The 25,200-nt window shown below is 36.1% G+C and overlaps 1 protein-coding gene across 4 annotated transcripts in view; it reads left to right on the top strand.

Annotated features, from left to right (window-relative positions):
• The window catches only part of LOC117181670 (HEAT repeat-containing protein 6), a 107,981-nt gene that overhangs the window by 58,091 nt on the left and 24,690 nt on the right, over positions 1-25,200 (top strand). For all 4 annotated transcript variants that reach the window (XM_033374577.1, XM_033374575.1, XM_033374574.1 and 1 more), the window contains 4 exons: positions 2,910-3,196; positions 3,276-3,614; positions 18,121-18,368; positions 18,445-18,664. In XM_033374577.1, the coding sequence (XP_033230468.1) occupies positions 2,910-3,196; positions 3,276-3,614; positions 18,121-18,368; positions 18,445-18,664 (1,094 nt within the window). The remainder of the gene's footprint in view (positions 1-2,909; positions 3,197-3,275; positions 3,615-18,120; positions 18,369-18,444; positions 18,665-25,200) is intronic.

Raw genomic sequence — 25,200 nt, 5'->3', positions numbered from 1 at the left:
CAATCCCCAGAGCTAGATGCAGTTGCTCTCTGTTTTTAGCATAGATCTTAAGATCGTCCATGTAAAATACATGAGTGACCTTGTACTATCGATCTGCAGGTTAGCAGATTGCTGGTTTTCCAAAGCGGCATCAATCTCTCTATGCACCTAACTATTTGCGAATGAACCTTTAAAATTTCCAAAAGACAGATGAGAAGTCTATGGGAGGTCGAATCGAAAGCTTTCCGATAATCAATCCAGGCCATCGATAGTTCACGCTGATAGAATGCTGCATCTTTGCAGACACATCTATCGATGAGCAGGTTCTCCCGACATCCCGCTACGCCTTTCTTTGAGCCTCGTTGTTCATACATTTGTTGCTGTGAATATCTTATACAGTGTGTTTAAACAAGAGATTGGCCTGTAATTCTTCGGGTCAGCTAAGTTGCCTATTTTTGGCAGGTGTATTGTGCGCCCTTCCACCAACCAGTCCGGAATCGGCTCTTCCGACTTTAAATATGAGGTGACAATACGGGCCAAATGCTGATGGTTTGAAGAAAACGTCTTCCATCAGAAGGTTTTGATACAATCTGGTCCCGGTGCGGAATAGTTCTTCATCCCTCTTAATACTTTTTTCACCTCCTCGGCAGTGATAGGTGGGCATTCTTTATCAGGTGTTATGAGGGCAACACATAACTCCTTGAAGCTATTTATATGTTCTGAGTCTTCGTCCAGTCTATGCTGAACTTCGTAGACTTCTCTGCAAAATACGTCGACCGCCTCTGGTTTGGGTGAGTGTTCGACAGTAACTGGAGTGTCTTGGAAGATTCGAGATGGGTCAGAGAGAAACTGTTGATTTTCTCTGACCCACCTCTCCCTCCGCTCTAGACTTCTCTTAGCGTCAGATAGTATCTGTATTCTCTCAACAATATGCTGTCTCATGATCAGCAGCTTTGACTTGTTAAGTGTGTGATAACGGGTCCGGAGTACGCGGGCCAACTTCCGAACCTTGGCGGTAAAATTCCTGCCAGAGTTGATGTAGTCAATCACACACTGAATGCGGGACGCGTACTGTCTTGCCCAGCCTATCTTTATGGCAAGTTGATGCATTCGTCTTTTGGGTCTTATGATCAGCCGTTGGTTTTATTTTACGATTCGCATCGGCCAAAGCTCTCGCTGCATTATACACACAATAATTGACAGCCCAGAGGTCGGATTCTCCGGAAAAATGTTCACGAAGCTCGTTATCCATTTCAGCCAGATCTTTAGACTTGAGAGAAACCTTGGTGTTGATGTTTCTCCGGGTCGTAAAGCATCGCTCTTCATCTATTGGATGCCTGTCCGCGGTTGGTCTTAGTGTCGCCTCTCTTTCGCTGTTGCCGGCTTGTTCTAGCTGTGGTAGAGTAGGAGTTCTGCTTACATAGCCCCTTTTACGGAGTGGTTCCGCATAGTTTCGCAGACGCTGCTGCGAAAAGTGCGATAGCTCCGGGTGCTTCTCGCACCACAGAGCATGCAGCCGTGCCATGTAACCCCGTTCAGGGGTCACACTGGCATCGTAGCATTCTAGCAAGTCGTGATTCATTCGCTCCGTCCACCCAAAGGTCGCGAGATTCCGCCGATTCATCGCATTGAATCCATTATCATTGGCGCCCCCAGCTCTAGATTGGTCGGCATTGTTGGCCCATATATGGCTGCTGAATCACTCGGACTTAACTTCAGTATTAGGGGTGAACATATCCCATCAGGTCTTATCTATCTCGAGTACTCACTCCTGAAAGCCCGGATGAAGAAAGCACAAGAGAAAAAGTTTCGTGAACAGCTCCTCGATAAGTGGTTGCACGGTACCTTTCACAGAAATGTGGAGGATCAGTCAGTGTCGTGTGAGCTACTGCGAGCATTTAGCTCACATATTATTTAGTTGTCCAACTCTTGCGTGAACGACCTTCATCCCAAGGCACAATGCGGCACTAAGAGTTCTTTATTACCATCTGTGTCACTCTTACGGCATTAACCTTAATATAACTCCTTTTAATATTCCTAGGGAAATCGAGTCAATTGTCGAGATTGGGAAGTGCCGCATATAGTGGAACTTTATATTCTCGACAATTGTTTCTGTTGCACACTCGTGGCCAGACATGGTTCTTCTTGACTTCCAGAAGTGAACCATGTTCGTTATCGAATTTTCGGCACCAGCTGACAAAAACATCATAGCCAAAGAGAATGAAAAGAGAGAGAGGTATAGAGACCTTATAAGGGAGTTGCAACGATTGTACCGGAAACGAAACTTTTGCCGGATCGTCGTATTGATTCCGTTACAGACTGTAGACAGAGAAGCTAAGTCTTAATTTTGAATCTTAATTGTTTAAATAATTGATAGTTCTTGTAAACTTACAAAGGAACATAGAAATTACTCACCGGGTAGGCATTCTTAGTTTACACCGTAAAGGAATTGAGTCGTAGAAGGAAAGCCGAACTAGTAATTTTTAATCATAATTGCTTAAATAATTAATGGTTCTTGTAAATTTACAAAAAAACGTAGAAAAAACTCTAAACAAATTCCTCCGGACCGAAAGGCCATTCACCGCTGACTTAAAAGGGATAACCGACCTAACGCATTAGAGTTGGCGTAACGCTTTTACCGTAACTCTATGGCAATGTATTTATAAGGAAATAAAGATAACACTAGGGGAAGCTTGGGCTAACTTGCAATTATAGGATAGTTGAATGAAGTATACACGCCCTGTACACAATGATTCTCTTGGTATTTTTATTCTGTAAATCGTTATTTCATTAATTATTTTTAATCTAAATAAATCATATTTACAGTACTTATTGGAGAGAAAAATGTTCGTAGTACAATATAAAAGACACACACATTAGCAATAGTTTCTATATATTAACATTAGATAATTTCACAATCATTTATATAGATCCTACTGTAAGAGTGGCGGCACTTGGAGTTTTTGAAGCTCTGGCTAATTCGGAACCAATCACATCAGAAATTTTGGATATTATCGGAATGTCCTCCAGTGTTAATGATTACTTTGAATCACTGTCACCAATGAACAGTTTAATAGGCTGTGACGATGCCGAAAACGAAGTTAATTTTCATGGTACAAATATGTATAACAATATACAAGGTTCTGGTATTAAAAATACAAAGGATGAGCCAATGAGTTTATTACTTGATATTTGTTTAGAAAATATTTCAAACGAGGTAAGTTTACATTTTGTCTGAACTGAATGTTGAGTATATTCAGTATTTCATATGTTTATCATTAAATTTATCATTTTAGACAATAAGTGTACCAGTGCGATTGCAATCTTTTAAATTGCTTGGAGTGCTTATTTCCACCGGTGGAAGTCTTGTCTTTTGTCATCTTGAAACTGTATCAACGAAACTGGTCACATCGATGCAAGAGTTAGAGCCGCAGATTGCTCTGCACGCATGTCGTGTCATAGAAATCATCGCAGGACGACTAGGAGCAACTCATCTAAATGATACAAATAGTTTATTTTGGAAAATTGTATGTAAACCAATATTATCTCTTGTGCAACACTCTGAAACTATCTTGAAGGAAGTGGCATGCGACTGCTTAGGGAACATTGGTTTGAACGTATTTTCACAATTTTCGGTAAGGAGGACCAAAGTTAATTTATAAAACAAAATATATCATACCGATTGGAACGTCTTCCCTCCTAATACCATGTTTAATTTGACAAGATTGTAAATTAGTACATTTTTCATATAGAATGATAGAATCCAGGCTTTCTGGAAGTTTATGGCCAACGTATGCTATGGCCGTAAATCTATAATACAGCGTAGATTCTATCACTATGTAAAATAACGTATGGTATTCCACTTGCTTATTGTTAGGTAGCCTGCAAAAATAAATATTAGTCTTCAAACATGTGACTACAATGGAGAGTGAAACATCAGTCTCACAATGGAAATTTGTCTCAAAGTTTGCAGAGCTTTGATTATGCTCTATTGTTCACAATATTTTTAAAGGTAAGAAAAAGCCTATTTCGTCCTTTTTGTGAATCAATGCCGTGTCCAAATTGACGAAGTATGTTCTTAAGTACATGCATCAATCATAGCATGAGAATAGATTTAGTTTCTTTCAATTTATGCCTTTCCCTCTTCATTCTTCGTCAGACGCAGCTTTTGCTTTACGTGAGTTGACGCGTCAGCCACTTACACTGTCAAAATCACGTAGACTCATGTTTATCACGTTTACATAGTATTATTTTTAAGTTAGGGCCATTGAAAAAGTGATTAGAAACTCATATTAATTTGAAGTTCGTAGTTTGGATGCAGAACGGAAAGGTTTATTTTCATCATCAAAAATATTGTGAATAGTGGAGCAATATGATTTTTATTCTTTAAATAACTCTGAATTTAACTTATCTTAGTGGACTGAAAGAGTGATGAGATACATTGATGACTAACTTGTTCTTTGTTATGATAAAAAGAGATATGACCTGAAACTGAGGTATCAGGTCATGTTGTTCTTAGATATACTCTCTACGATGCCTGTGATTGGCCAGAGCGCACCACCGTGGCGACTGGTCGATCTTGATTGGCCAATCAAGTCTTTTTTTTTTAATCCGGGAGAACGGAAAGCCAAATCGGATTGGTATTATATCCATTGTCCCTATTGATGTTATTAGGGTGTTTTAAGATTTCGATTGCTTTTCTATGTTTTTTTGGAAATTTGTTGTGCGTTTTTGCAATGACTGTTGTGTCATCAAATAAAATGTTATGTCCTGTTTCGATATAATGTTCAGCTAGTACTGATTGCGTGAAATGTTTTAACCTGACTTTACTCTCATGTTCCTTAATACGTTGACTCACCGTTCTCCCGGTTTATCCAATATAGACTTTGTCACAAGAACAAGGGATTTTATATACTCCTGGATCACTGAGGGGTGCCTTTTTATCTTTAGAGTGATTTAGTAGTTGTCCTATTTTCGCAGGTAACTTAAATATTGTTTGGATGTTGTGTTTGTTAAGAATTCTTCATATTTGTTCTGTGACACCTTGGTGATGGTCATTTTTCTTTCTCTTTCTTTCGTAGGTTGTGTTGAATTACTTTTTTGAGTGTGTTTTCTTATTGCTTTATCAACTTGTTTGCTTGTGTAATCGTTCTGTATTAGGATTTGGTTAACGTTTTGTAATTCCTTTTGTAAGTTATCTTTATCTGTTATGGAGATAGTTCTGTAAACTTCATGTCCTAATGTGTTATCAGATTTTTTGTAAACTAATACGTCCAAGAAAGGCAATTTTCCGTTTTGTTCTAATTCTATGGCGAACTGGATATTACGATGTAATTGATTGATAAAATCGAAAAACTTATTTAGTTCATCTCGTCCATGTCGCCAGATGACAAATGTGTCATCAACCTAACGGAACCAGAATTCTTGTTTATGTTTGGCTTGGTTGAAGATTTTAGTTTCTAGATGTTCCATAAAGACATAGGCTATTACAGGTGATATTGGGGATCCCATTGCTGCCCCTGAGGTTTGTTCGTAGAATTAGTTATTGAACGAGAAATAAGTATTATTGAGAGTGTTCGATCAAAGGTACGAGCTCGGAAGGGAAGTTTGTGAAAGATTTAATAATATCAATTGTACCCGAGATTGGTACTTTCGTAAAAAGAGATACTATGTCGAAACTCACTGTGATGTCTTGGGGTTGAATGTGAATCTGTTGTATCTTTTTAATAAGGTCAAATGAGTTTTGGACGTGAGTGATGGACATTCCTGTAAAAGGATTTAGTTTTGCAGCGAGGAAGCGTGCTAGGTTGTAAGTTGGTGAGTTTATTGCGCTGACGGTCGGTCTGAGTGGAATGTTCTCTTTGTGGATTTTTGGTAGCCCGTAAAGTCTTGGAGAGATGGGATTAGTAGGTATTAAGGTAGATATTGTTTGGTTCTTAAGTTCAGAGTCTTTGAGAAGAGTTTTTGTTTTACTGACTATTGTTTTTGTGGGGTCCATTTTAAGTTTTTTGTATGTGTCGTCAGTTAGAAGGTCCATGATTTTGTTGTTATAGTCTTCTTTATTCATTATTACTGTGGTGTTGCCTTTGTCTGCGGATAATATTATAATATCTTTATTTTGATTGAGTTATTTAATTGTGGTTTTTCCTGTTTTGTTAATTTTGAAGAGGGAACTTGAGCTTGGCGTAAAATGTTGGCCGTCCTACGTCGAATGTTACTCACTTTTTCAGGTGGAAGGGTATATATTGTGGATTCTAAATTGCTGATTATTTCTTCTTTTGGGATTTTCGATGGAGCTACAGCAAAATTAAGTCCTTTAGATAAGGCTGAAATCATTTCATTGTTGAGAGGGTGTTCAGAAATATTTTCTTGTTAATGTATTTGTTAGTTGAGTTTGCTTTACTGGAAGCAATTTGTCAAATTTTGTTTTTGTTTTTGTGTGGAAAACTCTTTAATCCGTTGAGATTGGTCAAACGATGTGCGGTCCAAATGTCAAAGCTGAGGGTATTTGATAGAAAAAGGTGAAGTTTTAATAGTTTTTTAGAGGTAGTGTGCAAAAGAAATTTAGAGAATAGATTTGGATTTAGATGTTCCCAACTCTCCCCTTAGAGTTCCTTAATAATAGATTTTATGCTTTCACGATGATGCATTTTGATAAAAAGATATATTTCGGGTTTCACTCGTGTAAAAAACTACGAATTGTTTGCCGACGTTTCGTGAACATTGCAGTTTACCTCTTCAGGGCTGACCTGAAACTGAGGTATCAGGTCATGTTGTTCTTAGGTATACTCTCTACGATGCCTGTGATTGGTCAGAGCGCACCACCGTGGGGACTGGTCGAACTTGATTGCCCTATTATATCTATTATTGTCCTTTATTAATTTGCTAGAATACTAAATCTTTCATGTCGGAAGTGCTAGTCCTGTCTGATGACTACACGACTGGGACTGGCCCGCCTGACATCTTGATAGGATCAGATGTCTCCTAAGTCATCATTCTGAAAGGATAAAGGAATGGATGTGCAGACATCGCAATAGCTTAGCAAAAGATATTTGGTTGGCACCCAACAGGGAAAATTCTAGCACCATATTACAGATTGGCTCCAACAGCAAAATTGTATCAAAGTTGTTTGAAACAAAATTTTCATCATGATGTTCTTACCGTACTTAAAACACGGCCCGCAATGCATATATTTAGGAATGCTAGTTCCGTCAGTTTTATCGTCATATGAGGAGGCTGGCAGAATGTTAGGGATTGTATTATAAATATTATGCCTGCTATATTCGAATTAATTTTTAACTTCACAGCAGTCAATGACCATCCTAGAGTCTTACTAATATGCACGTCTCCAAGGCAGCACAGCTGAACACTGCCTTGCTGAAGAGGGAATTATAATTGCTTTATCAAGCCCTGTTGTAAGCCCCCCTCATAGTAAACTACATAGGAGCCTATGTGGTAACCTAGATGGGAATTCATGTGGAATTGTATGTTGATTCGTGTCTGAATTATCCATTTCGAGATGGAATAGGAAACTTAATAAGATTCCATGTTACGGTGCACTATGTACGTGAACTGGAAAATGGTGATACTCCTTGCCTTCTTCATCGCCTATAAACTGATACCACTTCTTATTAATCATGCTCGCCGGATACTTCCAGCGATCCGCTAGCCAACTACCTTTAGGTTAACTACGCAAACGTGAAAGTTTAATCATCCGATGAGAGTCAAAAAATCCCAATGGGTATTGGTAGAAAAAAGTCACTCTTTAAAAAAATGATTTATAAATTAATATTAGCATCAGATCAAAAATCAATGTAATAGATGGACTCGATCAAATACCTTACTAAGAAATACAAATAAATAAACTCTTGAATTTTTTAAACATTCAGACCAATTATTCTAATCCGTGCAGAAGTAATAATAACCAGCAGACTCGGTTAGATCAATGTAAAATACAGTTAAAGTAATCCTTCTGATCATTAACAAAAGTAATAAACAAAACTAGAGAATGATTTTAACAATTAAAAAAATCATTAGGTACCCATTCTATGGGCCAGAACATCGCAATTGACTATTGAGATTTTGATTCAAATAAGTAATTAAATGTTTTAAGTTCTTGGAAGGGAATTTTTTGATCCCTATTTATTATTCATTACTGAATACGACTGGTTACGAAAGTGTTTGTGACTACTGCAAAAACTAAATATATGTAAATAGCAGTAAGTTTATACTTCGGAAACATAGAATAAAGTTTTTCATTAAAAATAATACTTTATTTTGCATTTTATTAGCTATTTCCCGGGGTATCTCATATTATGAGAATAGTTTGACGAGTTTAAAAAAAGCACTTTTTAAAATTTTTTGTATTTTCAGCATAAAAAAAATATTCATAAAATTTTTTATTTAAGCTCCTTATGGCAAACTAAATTTCCTTTAAAATGACCTATACTACATTTAAATTCAGTCCATAGAATTCCGACAATAACGCCAAACAGAGTTGGTATCTCATATTTGGGTACTCTCCTCTAAGTTTTTAATAATTACTGTCAGTTTTAAAAGTTTCATAGCGACGAGTAATCGGAAAAACCTTCTTTATCTATTCATTTAAATATATGCTCATTCCAATTTCCTTCTGAAAATTGTTTAAATGGTTAATAATTATTCCTAATTTTTAAATTTTAATAGTGACGAGTAATCACATAAACATTCTTTAATGGCTTATCACGTGATGAAGTAATTGTTGAGTTTACAGTCTCGTTGAGTTCAGTGTAGTTCACATAGGAGAGTCTACGGCCTCGGTCACGGTGTAGTTATAAGTAAATCGTGGGTACTGTGATAGTGAGAAATGAAAAGTTGGAATTGCGCACCCTCGCAGAGTCCACCGTAACAAGTTCACAGAAGCGAAAGATTTTTTTGGTTTGGTTAAACTTTGAGAAGAAGAGGACTTTAGAGCTGTTGAAACGAAGCGCGGATCATTGCATCTAGTAGTTCCTAAGCTCTTATATGATTATCTAAAAACTTCATTAATTCTTTAATTCTTGGAAACTCCTCACTATCCTTCAATGAAGTTTCCCATGCTTCACGAGTAGATGGATCTGATTTGTGGACTAATAAGTGCACAATACATTCATCCCGAGCAGACAGAAGAACACGTTTATTATGATAATGATTAACAAGGGTGGACCAAGCTTCCAAATAATTTGACTTTCTAATTGGAAGATTTTTAAAGCGATCAACTGCCTTTTCGGACAGTGATAATTTTAGATAATACAACTTTTGTACATTAGATATTGTAATGTAATGAACCATATATTGAAACACGTCTCTAAAGGTTTCCCACTCTAATTGAGCCCCAGCAAATTTTGGAAGGGCAAGGGTAGGTCAATGTGAGTATGGTTTGACTGAATTAGACTTACCTTTTCGAAGACCTACCTTTCGAAGAATTCCGACCAGTAGTCTTCCAGTTTGGAACATCGAGTTTCCAGCTACGTGAAAGACTTCATTTTCGAATCTCCAGCTTTTTCATATTGGTATAAAACCGATTTATTAAAACCAAGAGATTCTCTTGTTTATTTAAAACGGACGATATTTTTATTTATTTTTGCTTTGGTTTTTGAATTTAAATTAAATGGATTCTTAAAAATTCAAATTAGGTATTTAATTTTCTGGGCAAATCATATTGAAGATCTTACATAGTGAACCATTTGATAAGATCAGATAAGAGCACGAGTTCGCACGAGTTCCACGTGATCGACAACAGTGAGCGAAAATGGATGAATCAACTTCACTTTTATTTTCAGTTTTGAAAACTCACAGAAGGCGAAAAAGATGCCCTTTATTTATTTATTTTTTAATTGATTCGAGGGATTAATCCGGCTCGAAGGACCAAAAATGTTCATAAACTATTAAAAAATTAAATGCTTTCATGAGCGAGAAAGTTTTTTATGACAAGGATTGACCTCGAGGCGAATTTTAATTGGAAAAAATGTGGTAATATTTTATATTAATTACACTGCATGTCAGATATAAAGTTTTAACATTTATTGCACTTTACTCCGGAACCAGTTTACAAAAATTAAAATTAAACAAATCATGCGAATGGTTTAATAAACTTAGGTTCACGGAGCGAGGCGAAAAAGGTGCTTCGCAGCAATATATTTTCTTTAAAGCGGAAGCTCATAGAAGGTGCACACACTCAGAGCAGCCGCTTCCAAATACTCCTCCGATAGGAGGAGGAGCTGGAAAAGTTCTAAGTTAGGCAAGGGTGGTTTGTGGCGGCAAAATTTAAAGAAATTTTGAACATCCTCTCTTGCCTACTAGGGGGGGTGAGTCCACGCGCTAAGGGCGTTGTGTAGTCTGGACGCTCAATTATTCTCATTTCTGCAAGTTTCATAGGAAAGGTAATCGCAAAAAAATCCTTTGTCAATTCGTCTCAAACTTTGATTTTATGTATTATTTTGATTAAGAAAATCAAACTTTGATTTTCTTAATGAAATTTGCTTAATTAATTATGAATTATTGTCAGTTCGAAAAGCTTCATAGCGAAGACTAATCGCAAAAACATTCTTGGTATATTCCATAAATAAATTGAGTTGATTGATTTAAATTATTAATAATTAATGACAATTTAAAAAGTTTCACAGCGAGGAGTAAGTGCAAAAACATTCTTTGTTAATTCGTTAAACAAGTGCAGTCCATTCGTTAAAAATGTCCAAACTCTGGTTTTCTGTATGAAAATTGTTTAAATTATTAATAATTATTGTCAGTTTGAAAAGCTTTATAGCGAAGAGTAATCGCAAAAACATTCTTTGTTTATTCTTCAAATAAATTGAGCCTATTCGTTCAAAAATATCCAGATTTTGATTGTGTTCATAAAAATTGTTCAAATAATTATTAATTTGTAGTAACCAAAAGGTATAGTCGAGCGGTTGACATAAAAAGGCCATTTTACATCAGAAATGTGAAAAAGAGTTTATTCAAGTATGGCTAATACAAGACTGCGCGACCTTTCTTCGTCTATCGAATGGAAGATTTGATCTATGCTAATCAAACGTCATCAATAGATGTCACTTGCATATCGGCGCGATAATTCAAAATGGTTCAATTTAAATATATCGACTACAAATTAATGTCAATTTGAAATGCGTCACAGTGTAGAGTAATCGCAAAAACAGTCTTTGTTAATTCGTTAAACATATCCCAAATCTGGTTTTCTTTATGACAATTGTTTAAATAATGAATAATTATTGTAACTTTGAAAAGTATCATAGCGAAAAATAATCGCAAAAACATTCTTGGTATATTCCATAAACAAATTGAGCTGAATGATTTAAATAATTGATAATTAATCTTAATTTTAAAAGCTTCACAGTGAAGATTAATTTCACCTTACAAATTTCGCAGCGAAGATTAATGGAAAAAACATTCTTTGTTGATTCCGTAAACAAAAACAGCCTATTCGTTCAAAAATATCCAAACTCTGAATTTCTTTATGAAAATTGTTAAAAAAATTAATCATTATTTTCAGTTTGAAAAGCTTCAAAGCGAAAAGTAATCGCAAAAGCATTCTTCGTGGATTCTATAAACAAATTAAGACTATTCGTTAAAAAATATCGAAACTCTTATTTTCTTCATGAAAAGTGTTTAAATAACACAGGCCCACAAAAAAAAGTTGTCTGCACGAGACAATTGACTAGGCTACTTTTATGGATTTTGAGCTGCTGAATCCGCATATGGTATCAGAATTTGCCCTACACGTATCAGTTTTCCCCTAGATGCAAAAAGTAGGGAAAGGCTTAGAGATTTTCTGGTCACACAGGCCATACAAAAAGTTTGTCTGCACGAGACAAGCGACTAGGCTAACCTTATGGATTTTGAGCCTCTGAATCCACATCTAGCCTCAGAATTTATCATGCATGTCTCAGTTTCTCTTTAGATGTAGAAAATCAGGAAACCCCTAGGAATAATTTGCCCCTTATTTTGATAATACCTGTATACGCGCAAAAAGACACATCGATATTATATTGTTAAGTGTAACGACTTGTAGAGACTTAATTGGCACACAGCAATTTTTTAGTGTACCTTCTATTTCCCCTAGTTGTGCAATTCTAGGGAAATTGAAGGTCTTTCTCAGATTATATAGATTTACACGGGGAAAAAACTAATATCCTTTACAGTTTTGCTTGCGAAATCAGTCACTTGTCCCGTGCAGACAACTTTTTTTTGGTGGGCCTGTGTGACTATATATTCCCTAGGTTTTCCCCTACATTTTGCATCTAAAGAGTAAAAAGGAACAAGCCCGAAACATGTGGGGTTCAAATTTAGATTTTGCACGCAAATATGCAAATGATATGGCATTTTTCCCCCGTACAAATCTACATAATATGAGGAAAACCTTTAATTTCCCTAGAATCACCCAAGCTAGTGGAAACAGAAGGCACACTAGAGAATTGCTGTGTACAAATTAAGTCTACTGGTATTATCAAAATAACGTCCGGATTATCCCTAGATTTCCTCCTATTTTCTGCATCTAGGGGAAAACTGAGACGTGTGAAAGAAATTCTGAGGTCATATTCAGATTTAGCGGCTCAAACTATATATACTTTTTTTGAGCTCAGATTCTGGCGCAATTCTGGCAATTCTGGCGCAATTCTTCTGCAATCGTGCGTGCAGGGAGTTATGACCTTTATACCTGGGTATTTTTTTCACTTTTACCGACACCTGTAAGTAACTTTGACTGCTCTTTCAATTCGGTATGACCTTCCTAATGAAGTCAAAGTTATCGGATTCATCTGCCTCATTACCCGTCAGCTAACTTCACTGCAGCAATGGAAGCCTGTGGCTTGCAATTTTCAAGACAATCATGACGGATTTTGTGCAAACAAAACACAGTGTACTTCCTACAAATTTAGCTGCACTAAGATTTACTCCCAGTTTTTTCTGTGAAGTCTCTAGGTGAAGGCGTGAATCTCTCATAGCATGCACAAGAAAAAGTAGCTGTACGAAGCAGTGATTGGGAAACCCAGTATCGGAGATTGGTTAGGGTGATCAAGCGGGCCGCAATCGTCGTTATCATGCAACCGAAGCTCAACATTGGTGGGTAACTTAGTCTCTGTAGAGTCTATTGCTGTAAGAATATAAATGACGCCGTTCAATATGCATGTTGCCAACTTTTCTGTTGTTTGTGGAAAATACGTCATCAGTATTGAAAGAAAACCGTTTACAGATATATTAGAAGAAAATTACAGAAAGTTCTTCAGTCTAGATACTAGTGAAATGGACAATTTGTGGACTCCGCAAACTACATGCGTAAAATGTAGATTGCAACTTTAACATGAGAAAAAAACAACAGACTTGTCTCATCAATGATTTGGCGTAATTCGACAGATCATAACACGGATTTCTATTTATGCTTACAGTCTGTCAAGTTAAAGCGTGAGTGGCTTTACTCGCAGTCGGTAAGGTGTATCGACATGATTTTTGTGTCAAAATATTAAGAACAGCTCCCTCTTTCATGCTTTTTGATTTAACATTCAGTTTGCTTTCAATTCTCATCTTGTTATGTAGGTGAATAGGTGCAATCTCCCAAACCCATGTATCGAGAAACAACCCCAGAGATGCACTTTTACCGGATGTTTTACAGTCCGCTGCACTAATCTTGAGGTTGAATGTGTCCAGGCATGTGATGACGTCACGTAACCCCAAACAGAAGCATCGTCGGTGAATATTACCTCGTCCCAATCTCGATCAACATTTTCCTGGGCCCACGCAAGTCGCTTTTCGATGTGCTTTTCACCAAGCAATGGTTTTTTCTATATATGTACATGAAGCCATCCTTCAACCTCTACATATTAAGCTAGGTTTGGTTAACCAATTCATCAAAGCAATAAAGAACTCACTAGAAGGAAGTAGTGCCTTTATGTACATCTTTGATAAGTTTCCAAAACTTTCTGAAGATAAGATTAATGAAGGAGACTTTGATGGCCCACAGATAAGGGAACTGCTGCAGAATAAAGAATTTGAAAGAAGAATAGTAAATAAGGAGCAAGCGGCACGGCAAAGTTTTAGAAAAAATAAAAAAAAATTCTAGGAAATAATAAAGATGCTGATGACAAGAATATTGTGAATAAAATGTTAAGAAATTATGGAGAAATGGATGTCTAATGAATTTAAAGATACCGAGATTATTGGGAGCACATAAAAGGAAATCCCTTCGTGGATCTTTCGCTAGTAAACGAACACGTTATTCGTGAATTTATTTTGTTAATGACAGCGTATATATGACCTTGATCCTGACGTGCAGGGGTCAAAGATACGGACAACGGATTCGTGATCAGCATACTCGAAAACGTATTTTGTAAGGATCATTACTTTGATATGGGCAAACCATGACAAGCTATTAGGTTCAGAAGTTCTAAAGAATGTTTTTGACCTTTATGTGACCTCTAGAGGTCATGGGGACTCGTGGGTACAAACATATACATATTCCTAGCTGCTAGAGCTCTAGTATTCGAATAGAGTCAAGCCGAGCTACCGGTGCAAAAGTGTCATTAAAATTATTGACAGGACTCTGGGCATCAACTTTGTATATAATTCGCGGTTTGAATTGATCTCGCCGAAAAATATGATGGAAGATTCGACTGGACTAATAGACACCTTGTCATACGAATCTTTGCAGAATTCCCTTCCTTTCCAAAACTTCATCAGATTTTTTATTCAGGTACTCTTTACCATTTCTGATTGGAGACATTTTATTTTTCGCTCCTTTGGATTTTCTGCCGTTTTAATCCTCATCGGACCACACAGATCGGTATAGATTATATCCAAAATTTCACTTTTCCCTTTTAACCTTTTTGGAAACGGGGTCCTCGTCATCTTTCCACGAGAACAGATCTCACAGTTTAGATTTTCGTTGCATTTTCCGAGGTTGAAACCCTGTACTGTTTCTTCTCCTTTGCAAGTCAAAATATCCTTGACATTCAGATGCCCAAATCGACGATGCCACTTTTCCAGCTCGGTCGATGAATTCGATTTATTCTTCGCGTCTCCTAGCGTAATGCAGCACTCGTGCTGCTCTTTTTTGCGTACAAGATGTAAATCCCCAACTCGAATTGCTAACAGTTTCATATGACGGCCTTCACCGATGACTATTCCACAGTTTTCCTTAAATATCACTTCACATTTATTATCGTTTATTTTTAGCTTTTATTTTACAATCCCTAGCTTGCTGGCTGATTTCTTTGCATCGATGACATCGATAAGGAAATTCTTCCGTATAACGGGATCCACTCTCGTTCTTCTTATTGTAGCTCCCGTTCCAAGGTTTTTTCGCCATCATAGCATCTTGAACCGCACTTCGTACCTCATTATTTCGATCATCACTTTCTTCGATGATTTTAATACGGAGAATTTCGGGCATTGGTAACGTGTAGTGCGATTCGCCCTTGTTTTTTAAATCGTCTATAAACAGTCCAGAGTATAATATATTTATGTATTTTGGTGCCCTAAATACGAATCTGACATTATTTTACCCACTTATTGAGATGCTGCAAACTTTCGACAAGTTTGGTCAAGTGAAAAGTGACAAGGAGGGGTTAAAAGAGAACAAACAAAAGAAAATGGAGGAAAAAGCATCTGGCCGAGAGTATGGGGATTGGAAAACGCAATGGCATGGGAGCAACAAACACCAACACACCTGCCACCACGCCAACGCTAGGGAGAGCGCCGGCAGGTAACCACCAACAACGACAGCCTTAGACAGGGGGCTACAAGAGAAAAAATGAGGGAGGTAACTGCCGGAACCAACATCCGTCAAACTACAAAGTTCGCAACCTCAATTTAGACCAATTGAGTGAAGACGCAACCAATGAAGACGAAACACCGACTGGCAATACGGAGTCGGAAAGCTGGGAGGGACCGCTCTTCTGAATGAGAGTAATGATAGAGAAGCGGCCGGTGAAAAAATATACCAACTCTATTGGCTTTTTAATCCACGAAAAGATCTTTTGGAAGAAAATTACGACAAAGTTTCAAAATCCCGATCGTGGTGCTATAGCATCAGAATGACTATTCAGGGCACACCGACCAAAGTCATGATTTAAACGGGCGCTGAAATCAGTTGCATCTCAGAAGATTTTATCAATGACAAAAAGGGGATTTTATAAACCAATCACTAATACCGATAAAAATATTGCAGTCAAAGGTCCAGTAGGAAATAAAATTACCCAAATTAAAAATAAAATCAGACAAAAAATATCTTTTTTAACACAAAATACTGAATTAGAACTCCTAATAGTAACAGGATTGTCAAAATCATGAATTATGGGGTTTGACATTTTAGAAAAATTAAATGGATTCATCAATTTCGAGAATCATATTCTAACATTCATAGGTATAAAAGAAAATCCAGGCTTTCAACTCGTCTCAGAAAATCATTTTGAAGAAAACTACGACCAGAAGCAAGAAACACTCGAACGGAACACTCAAGAAACCTTTAATCTGGACGAGACAAGGACAGGCGCTAAATGCACTGCTACGAACGAGAGGAACAGCAAAATAGAGATTGTACCTGGACGAGACAAGGAACTACTGACTAAAAGGAGCGATAAAGACAGAAACAAGGGGCCGACATCGAAGAAACGAAAATTTGAGAAGCTGCAGAAAAGTAAAATTGAAGAACAATCCATTAACGGTACACCCACAAGGCTCAAACTAGATATATCCGAAGTATGGAACCTAGGGACCCAGGAGGGGAAAAAAGAGGACCCAGGGGCTCATTGCAGTAACTTGCAAGAACAAAAATCCGAGATAGGTCAGTATCTTCTTAAAACTCAGATTTTTTTGAATTTTGAAAACATTTTCTTTCCTTTCACCTGTTTAGAGATACTAACAATGAATTAGAACTAGTTTATTGTAAAAATTAAGCCAGAAATGTTGACTCTTTGAAATTGGGACTTTGAAGTGGAAATTTCGCGAAATTGGGATCAATAGGGCATGAAGGTAACCGAAATATATGTACTCTTTTCTATAATTCGCTCGAGCGCGCGTGTACGGAAAGGCTTTTGCGAGAGATTACATTTGTGGAAAGTATTCGGGAGCACTTCTCTGTTCAAAGGAGATTTTAAAATTTGTGTAGTTAGATCCACGAGAGTATAAAAAAGCCTGCACTTTGGGGATCCCGTGCCGATCGCAGATGAGTCCGCCGTCCTAGGGGTGATTACCCTCGTACCTCCCTAGGTCTGAATATAAGGCCTTCCGTCTTTACTGAGGACATTGTCAACTCGACGTCAGACCCACTAGAGCTTCATCCTCGCACAACAACGCCCTCTGCAGGGCAGAATACCTAACAAGACCGGAAAACAAATCATTCTACACATCCCATTTCAGGACAGTTGCGATCAGAAAATCTGTTACTTCATGTAGCTTTAAATTTTTCCATGCTCAGGAGAAACTTTTCAGCTGCGAAGTTGAATTAACTATAATGTCATTTTATAATAAAAGAGAGCTCTTAAGGTAATTCTTCAAGTCTATGAAAAAAGTTGAAAGTTCTGAAGCGCAAGCTCCCATCTGTATTCGACCTAAAAAATATCTAGGAGTAGACCCAGATGTTCTTGGCGAAAACTAATGTCAGATTCATATTCGAAACACAAAAAATATAAATATATTATGCAAATGATTCCAATAACAAGGGTTACTTCATACACGACAAAGCTGATTTTCTAAGGAATTTTTCGCGTCTAAGGGTGGAAACTCTGATGAGTTTGGCGAAAACGAGTGCGATTGTCGTTTTGGAATGTGTCCAAATACTATTTATGAAAAAAATTTAATACAAAAAAATACTTCACATCATTATTTTTAACATGTGAACTGTGATGCTGGCTGGTAATCTCCGGGAATTAGGCGGTCTTACTGGGGATTTCGAAAATTCCCTACTCACTGTGAGTTGTTAATATACACCTCAAATTAAAACAATTCTAAAAAAACTAGAGGTAATAAAAATACTTGAGGGATTATTCTCCAGGTCCCGGATTATAAAACATACATTTTAAAGCTCTTTTTCTTTAATGTATCCAATAACAGATATTAAATATCATTGTAAGTATCTGCAGGACAGTATAGCACAAATCTCAAATTTGATTTTAGAAGGAGGAAAGTGTTCTCATAATTACCTTATTATTTGGTGCTACCCGAGATCGTGCAAGTGCAGTTAGAGCTTCTGCCTTACGAACTTTGGGAATTCTAGTAGCTTTACCTGCATTAGAAGAAGATGCGGGATTTCTTATGGATTTAGCAGAAATTACTTTTTCAACATTGCAAGATAGTAATCTGGGGGTACGCATAAAAGCAGCTTGGACCTTAGCTAGCTTATGTGATTATCTGATCAGGCGTGAGTAAGTAAAAGACAGTTTTCTTTCTTGTGCATAATCAAATGTCGTTATTATTAACGTGCGTTTTTCCCTTTTTTAGAAACAATACAGATATAGAACCACTTTCCTTAGATGTTATTTTAGCAAAGACATATGAATCAAGTGTCAAAGCTACAAAAGATAATGACAAAGTAAAATGCAATGCGACAAGAGTTGTTGGAAGCGTTTTGTTCCTATGTCGAGAGAATTCAATATTGGGTGATACAACGGAAGGCTTAGAAGCTCTTATTCAATGTGCTTCTATCGGCAATGATCAAAAGGTAATATAAATATATGCTAGTTTAATAAATGTTTCATTTAAAGTCAATACGCTTTAAAATTGTTGAAAAACCATGGAAAAATAAATACATTTTTTCTCCTGTCAAAAATGGATATGATGATTTTACGTGATGTGCACCTTTTCATTTGGTCCTTTCGAGATGGAACCTTTTCATTCGGTCACATCGAAATGATCTTTAAACCAATTTTTTTTGTGCGTGATATTTTTTATACAATTAAAAAGTTATCAGATTTCCCAAATCAAACGATAAATATTATTTGGATATTTATACAGTCTGATCAAATTGAAAGCACGAGTGCGAGTTGCAAGTATATTGTGCCGTAATCTGAAAATGTATGCTTCTAGTAAAACACTTAAAAGTGTTTTTTGCTCAGGAGGTTAATACTTCTGCCTCAAACATCATCCTAGGGTTGATTGATTGTCGCAATCAGCAAAAAAGTGAGTATTACACAAGGATCTGTATTCTATTACACGCAAATTGAGTAAACACATGCTTCGTTAGGTTATGTTGTTTGTAAATTATTTATTGTTCATTAAAAAAATTCCTAGTCTGGTAAAACAGGATACGTGCGCGTCGGGTAAAACGGGGTACCTAGTGGCTCTATCCTGTTCGTAATTTAACTCAATTGTGAGTTATTATTTTACTGGCTATGTAAATTCAAGCCAGATCTCAGTTGAAAAATAAATAAAAAACACTTGGAATTATCAGATTGAAAAACTCCAAATATCAAAAATTATTTTAAAATCATCAGCTTGGGATTAAAATATTAACAGAATCTTCAAATTTCTGAAATGGGCGGAAGATTAGGTATTTTAGAAATAAGAAAAATTATGAAAACATTACAAGAAATGGAAAAAAAATATGCCGTCGATATAAGCCAAAAAGTCAAAAAGGCAAAGTTAGTCCAAGAGTGATATAGAAGAAGATAAAAAGAAAATATGCCCTCGAAAGAACCCATAAGATCAAAAAGGCAAAGTTATTCCAAGAGTGATATACCAGCAGAAAAAAGACATTGAAAGAAATAAAAAATTGGAAAACGGCAACAAAAGGCAAACAACACTTTGCAGGAAAATAAAAAATAAAAAAAATGAAACATAATCTTCAGAATAATGTACAATTTTCAAATAAAATGACTTCTTTTCATTATCCCGAAAATCAATACTTTCATCAAATCTATTTTAGTACTAAAAAAAATTTCGAAAAGGTTTCCATTCTTCATATTTCTTTTTTCGACATATAACTCTTTCTAAAAAAAAACTAATCAGCGGATTTTCTTTCTGCTCATAACAAAATTTTTACTGCAAAAAGTGACGGTAACCCGTTTAACTCCACTCATCCCTTTGTCTCATCAAGCATGCTGTAATTCTTTCATTCCGTAGTAGGCTTATTTCCTATTTTTAATTATTATAACTACCTTTGGTTTGCTCCAAGGTTTCACGCTGTATAGACCGGACCTAATTTTGGATAGCCGGGACCGCTTAAAATAAGAATTGTAATTTCTTTCATTTTATTTTAAATATTACAAAAACTTAAAAATATGATGCTATATTTTTCCTCTCTTGTATAAAAAATAAATATTTTGTAACGCATGCACTGACATTTTGCTTTTCGAAGCGTGTATAACGTGTAAAAAGTTACAACTTCTAAGGTCATAAAAGTAAAAAAGGCCGTAAAAAAGGCCGCTAGAAATCAGTTACGAAAAGTCGTTGCTACTGCCCTTGCACTTTTTGAGATCAATTTTTTCTAGCTGCTACGCGTACCACGCTTAGCCTCGATTGAGCCAAACCCAAAGTTTCTTGTGGCACTCGTGTTTTTTATTGGTTTTCTTTCAGGTATGCATTACGACTGATCGAGAAAAAGAGCAGAAAGAAAAAATCACTAGAAACGTTTTTCAGAAATATAGTTTTTTCATTTTTTCTGATTCATACCTTGATTTTGTCCCAATAAAACATACTTTAACTTTCGGTTTTATTCATTCTTATTTCCCAAATATGCTAATATTGATTTTAAACCCAAGGAAAAAGGTTGATTAAAAAAAATTTGCTATCATGTTTCTTTCTTGAAAAATGGGTTTTTCAAAACTAACGATAAACTACATATTAAAACATTCATCAAATACACTGTTATTTCAAGTTTGGCAGTTCCGTCACCTGTACGTATAGTGTATGTTCTCCTCCGCGTCAGTGGCTGCCCAATTTAAAGGAAATACGAAGAGCGGGAAGCCCTCGTTTGTCTGAATTGAATAATTTGGCATGAACTTTTTGGAGAAAAGTCATGTTCCATTTTATTTGTAGATTGGCGACCTTTTAGTGTCACGAAATAAAATAGAATATTAAAAATTTCCGGTTAGTGTGCGGTTAGTGTCCGGTTAGTTTTCATTTTAGGATGAACGTGACGTCATACTACAATACTTAATATGCCACGAAATATTTAAGTCGTTTTGGATTCTATTATATTGATATTAGCTTAGTAAATTGCACTATTTCAAGGAAACTTTAATTTTGTCACGTGCGTCAATATAAACAATTGAAACACACTGGCATACGTGCAGTGTTGTTAACGAACATGGATAACCAATAAACGTCGCTCGATCAAAATAATCTGAAGGTCGGCGTAGAGTGGGGGGCCCTCCAACCTCAAAATGGCCGAATGTTTACGTTTCGCGGCCTTTAGAACAAACGAGACTTCACTGTATTACTAAAGAATCATTTTTTGAAAAAAAGAATGAATAACAACTTTTTTTAAAGAATAACCTTTTTTTGCTTTGCTTGCAAAAAAGTTTTATCAGGAAAATACTCTTACGACGACCCAAAGAGAACGAACTTAGTTCACAACTTGATGATTGGTTACTTGGTTGACGAAGAGTTAAAAGTACGCGACGTGTCCCAAGTGACTTGTAGATAAGAGTTGTCAAGAACGTTCCGAAGAAGGTTGTTAAGAACGTAAGCCGATTTGTAAGGGTTACTCTCGCGTTTATATAATTCTGTTTCCCTATGTTGAAAACTATATTTACTATCTCACTTGGAAAATATCATGTGATATCGAATACGTCACATTCCAGAGGGGCCTCTTTCTGGGTGAAACCATGAACTTCATGCTTTTTTTCATCACACCTTTGCTTCTATGTCTCGCACTACGAAATTCTTCAGAAGACAATATTATAATATTATCATCGTTTCAAATGACAGAGATGCTCTTTTAAAAATGGCCAGGAACCACGAGATGATTGACAAAGAAGCGTTCCTTTATACCGGCCTCCACCACGTCACTGACAACATCTTCCGCCACAAGTCTTCCTCTACGGACTGACGATCTCATCAAATATAAGTGACAATATGCGTTTAATCATTTACATGCCGAATTTCTAATGTGTTCAGTTTTCACCCTTCATCTAAGCGTCCAATTCCAAATTTCCCTCCTTGTTAAGCTTTTCCACCATAACACTGAGACATGCGACAGATGACTTTAAATTTGACACATGTTATGTCTGTTAATGATTATGAACAAAGAAGTTGAACTTGTAAGGCCTGAAATAAATGTTAGAAATCATCTGAGAAATAATGCTGCGTTTAAGTTAAAGAAAGTCAGTTTATTCTACGCTTTAAAAAAAATGCTGATTAGTAAAAGAATACGACATACCTCGATGAGTCTCTCCACGGGGGGTGACTCGCCATATTAATGCGCTGAGTCACATTTGAATGAAAGCTGATTGGAATCATGGGCGACTAAGTATTTTCGCAATTTTTGTAATATTTTGGACTTAGTGGATAATTTAAAAACTTGAAGCTTGAACCAAGCAAGGATGGAGATATAAATTAAATATGGAGTAAAGACATCGACGTATAACTCCAAACTGTCGATTAGGATACGACTGAAACCACTCAAACATAGTAAAAAAGTGGCTTCTGCTATTCCAAATAATGAGGTTGAACATCGGTAAAAAGCAATTCAGCGCGATTAAAAGAATTTTATTGTTAAACCTGGACAGGTAGTGTGTGAATATCACTTTTTAAAGGATCAGATGATTTGCAAAAAAGAAGTTTTAGCTCCTGATGGAACGGTTATGGTGGTAAGTATTACGATTTGTTGACACCGGTGTCCTTTAACCTTAAATAATCGAATGCCTCGGACGGTTTCATGACTACATTGATTTAAAAATTTTTGATATATTCTTCTTGCTGCCAAACTTTTAGATTATTGTAATTCTGTGTAAAATTATAGTTTTAATGGTGTTTGAAATTTTTAAAATACTTCAAGATTCTTACTATCTTTAGGAAAAATGTAAAAGTAATATTAATGACAGTTTAGAATTGTTGCTGAGTTTAAAAATTTATCTACAATTACATTAATTTGTTATTAAATCCAAGTATTAAATTAAATTATAAATCTACAGTAATGTCTTTCTTCAAGTGAGAATGGTACAAGAAACCTAAATTAAAACCAGGGGTTTTTCCATCTGAATTTCTAAACTGCCCTGAGCATTGTTCGAAGACTTATTTTTTATAAGAAATTTCAGAATCCTTTGCAAAAATCGCGCTTTATTAGACGGATAGGTTTTTCAGCAGCCTTCGAGAAAATGCTTAGGGCAGTTTGGGAAGTAAACTGGCAAAGCCCCTGGTTTTAATGTGGGTTTCATGGACCATTCACATTGCATGAAAATCGTTATTTTACAATTATAATTTACTTTAATACTGGAATTTAATAACAAATTGATGTAATTCTAAAAAAATGTCGAAACTTAACAATAATTCAAAAGTGTCAGTAATTTTACTTTTACATTTTCCCTAAAGGATAGCAAGGATCTTGAAATATTTTCTAAATTTCAAAAACCATTAAAATTAAAATTTTACACACTATCACAATAATCTAAAAGTTCGAAAACAAGAAGAATATACCAAAAATTGAAAAAATAAATGTACTCATGAAACCGTTTAGATCCATTCGATTATTTTAGGTTAAAGGTCATCGATGTCAATAAACCGTAATACTTCCCACAATAACTGTTCCCTTAGGAGCTAAAACTTCCTTTTTACAAATTTTTTGTTTAATAAGTTATCTTCACACACTACCTGTCTAGGTTCAATAATAAAATAATTTTAGTCACGCTCAATTACTTGCTGCTAGTGGTCAACTTAATTTTTTGGAACGGAGAAAAATACGTTTATCCTCTGTTTGTGCGGGTTGAGTCGTACCCTAGTTCGACACTTCTGAGCTATACATTGATGCGCCCCCATTTTTATAACACATTTATCCGTAATTGAATAAAATTCGGCAAATAGATGATAAAGTCATGACATGTTACGAGTTCTTATATGCAAAACAATAACAGACAACAGGCAGACCGGGCGTCACATGGGTTGTGCCAATGTTTCACGACTCGCTGCTGTTCACAAAACTGACTCGCGCCTCTAATGCAAATATAATATGTCTCTATGATCGAATGACAGTTTGCGCCATACTTTTGCGTATTTTCAAACTTTTGCCCGTGAATGAGGGAAATCGCATAGATCAACTTTAATCGAAACTCCCTATTATATATTATGCTAACCGCAGATATTCCTCATACGGTTCTTCTACATTGTCCGCTAGTATATCTATATCGCTTGTAATGGTAAAAGCGTCTAAATTATAGTTTTAAGGCATGAACGCTGACGAGACCTACTTGCTCCTATCCACTAACACAAATACACACCCTGCGGAAAATTAAAACTGCTGGGATATTGGTGAGTGATAGCATGAACTCTTTCTATCGGATTTACTTGCGCGCACCGTTTCCTGATTGAGATATCACGTAGAAAAAACATTGACTTTTCGCTTTCTATTACCGTAATGAGAAACTAAAATCGATGGAAGTTACTGCTATCACTTTTCCTTATGTAAACATACTTCCTATTCTCGAATATTATTAAACATTCCCCGTCACACACTTACAAATCCACCATTTAGTCCCATATAATCTTTCAAATTATGAAAGAATCCAAATTTACTGATGTCCTTCCTTTTTATAACCTTGGGAAAAGCCTAATCTTCGTCTTTTTAACAAAGAAATATATAGACTTTGGATTTAGCATAATTTAAGAAAGATATGGAAAACAAGAACGGCTCACTTTCGTCGCAATATATGCTTTATGAAGCCTTTTTTAAGTTCGAAGCTTCATATTTGTCACTACTTTTGCGAAAAGTAGCATCTCATCACACGGACAATGATAATTCCAATAAATATCACTTCACCTGCTAAAACAGTAAGAGAGCAACACATAACTAAAAAATTATTTCAACTTATATATGCACATAAACATTACTCAGACTTTAAGTTTCGTATAAGGGGTTGTATATCCTTAATATATATGAATGAAACAAACTAAATGGTGATTTCCAAATTCGAAATTAATAATAGAATAGCAGTTATAACAAACGCGTCCTCGGGTTACGGATAGAGGGTCCCTGTACCAAGGGTTTCTGCTGAATATGGTTACAAAAATAAATAGGCAGTCGCGGACAATTGTCCAGGGGTG

This window comes from Belonocnema kinseyi, chromosome 10 (genome assembly GCF_010883055.1).
Source record: "Belonocnema kinseyi isolate 2016_QV_RU_SX_M_011 chromosome 10, B_treatae_v1, whole genome shotgun sequence".
Classification (NCBI taxonomy): Eukaryota; Metazoa; Arthropoda; class Insecta; order Hymenoptera; family Cynipidae; genus Belonocnema; species Belonocnema kinseyi.
Note: the sequence above shows the minus strand (reverse complement) of the source record. Positions and strands in the feature narration are given on the sequence as shown.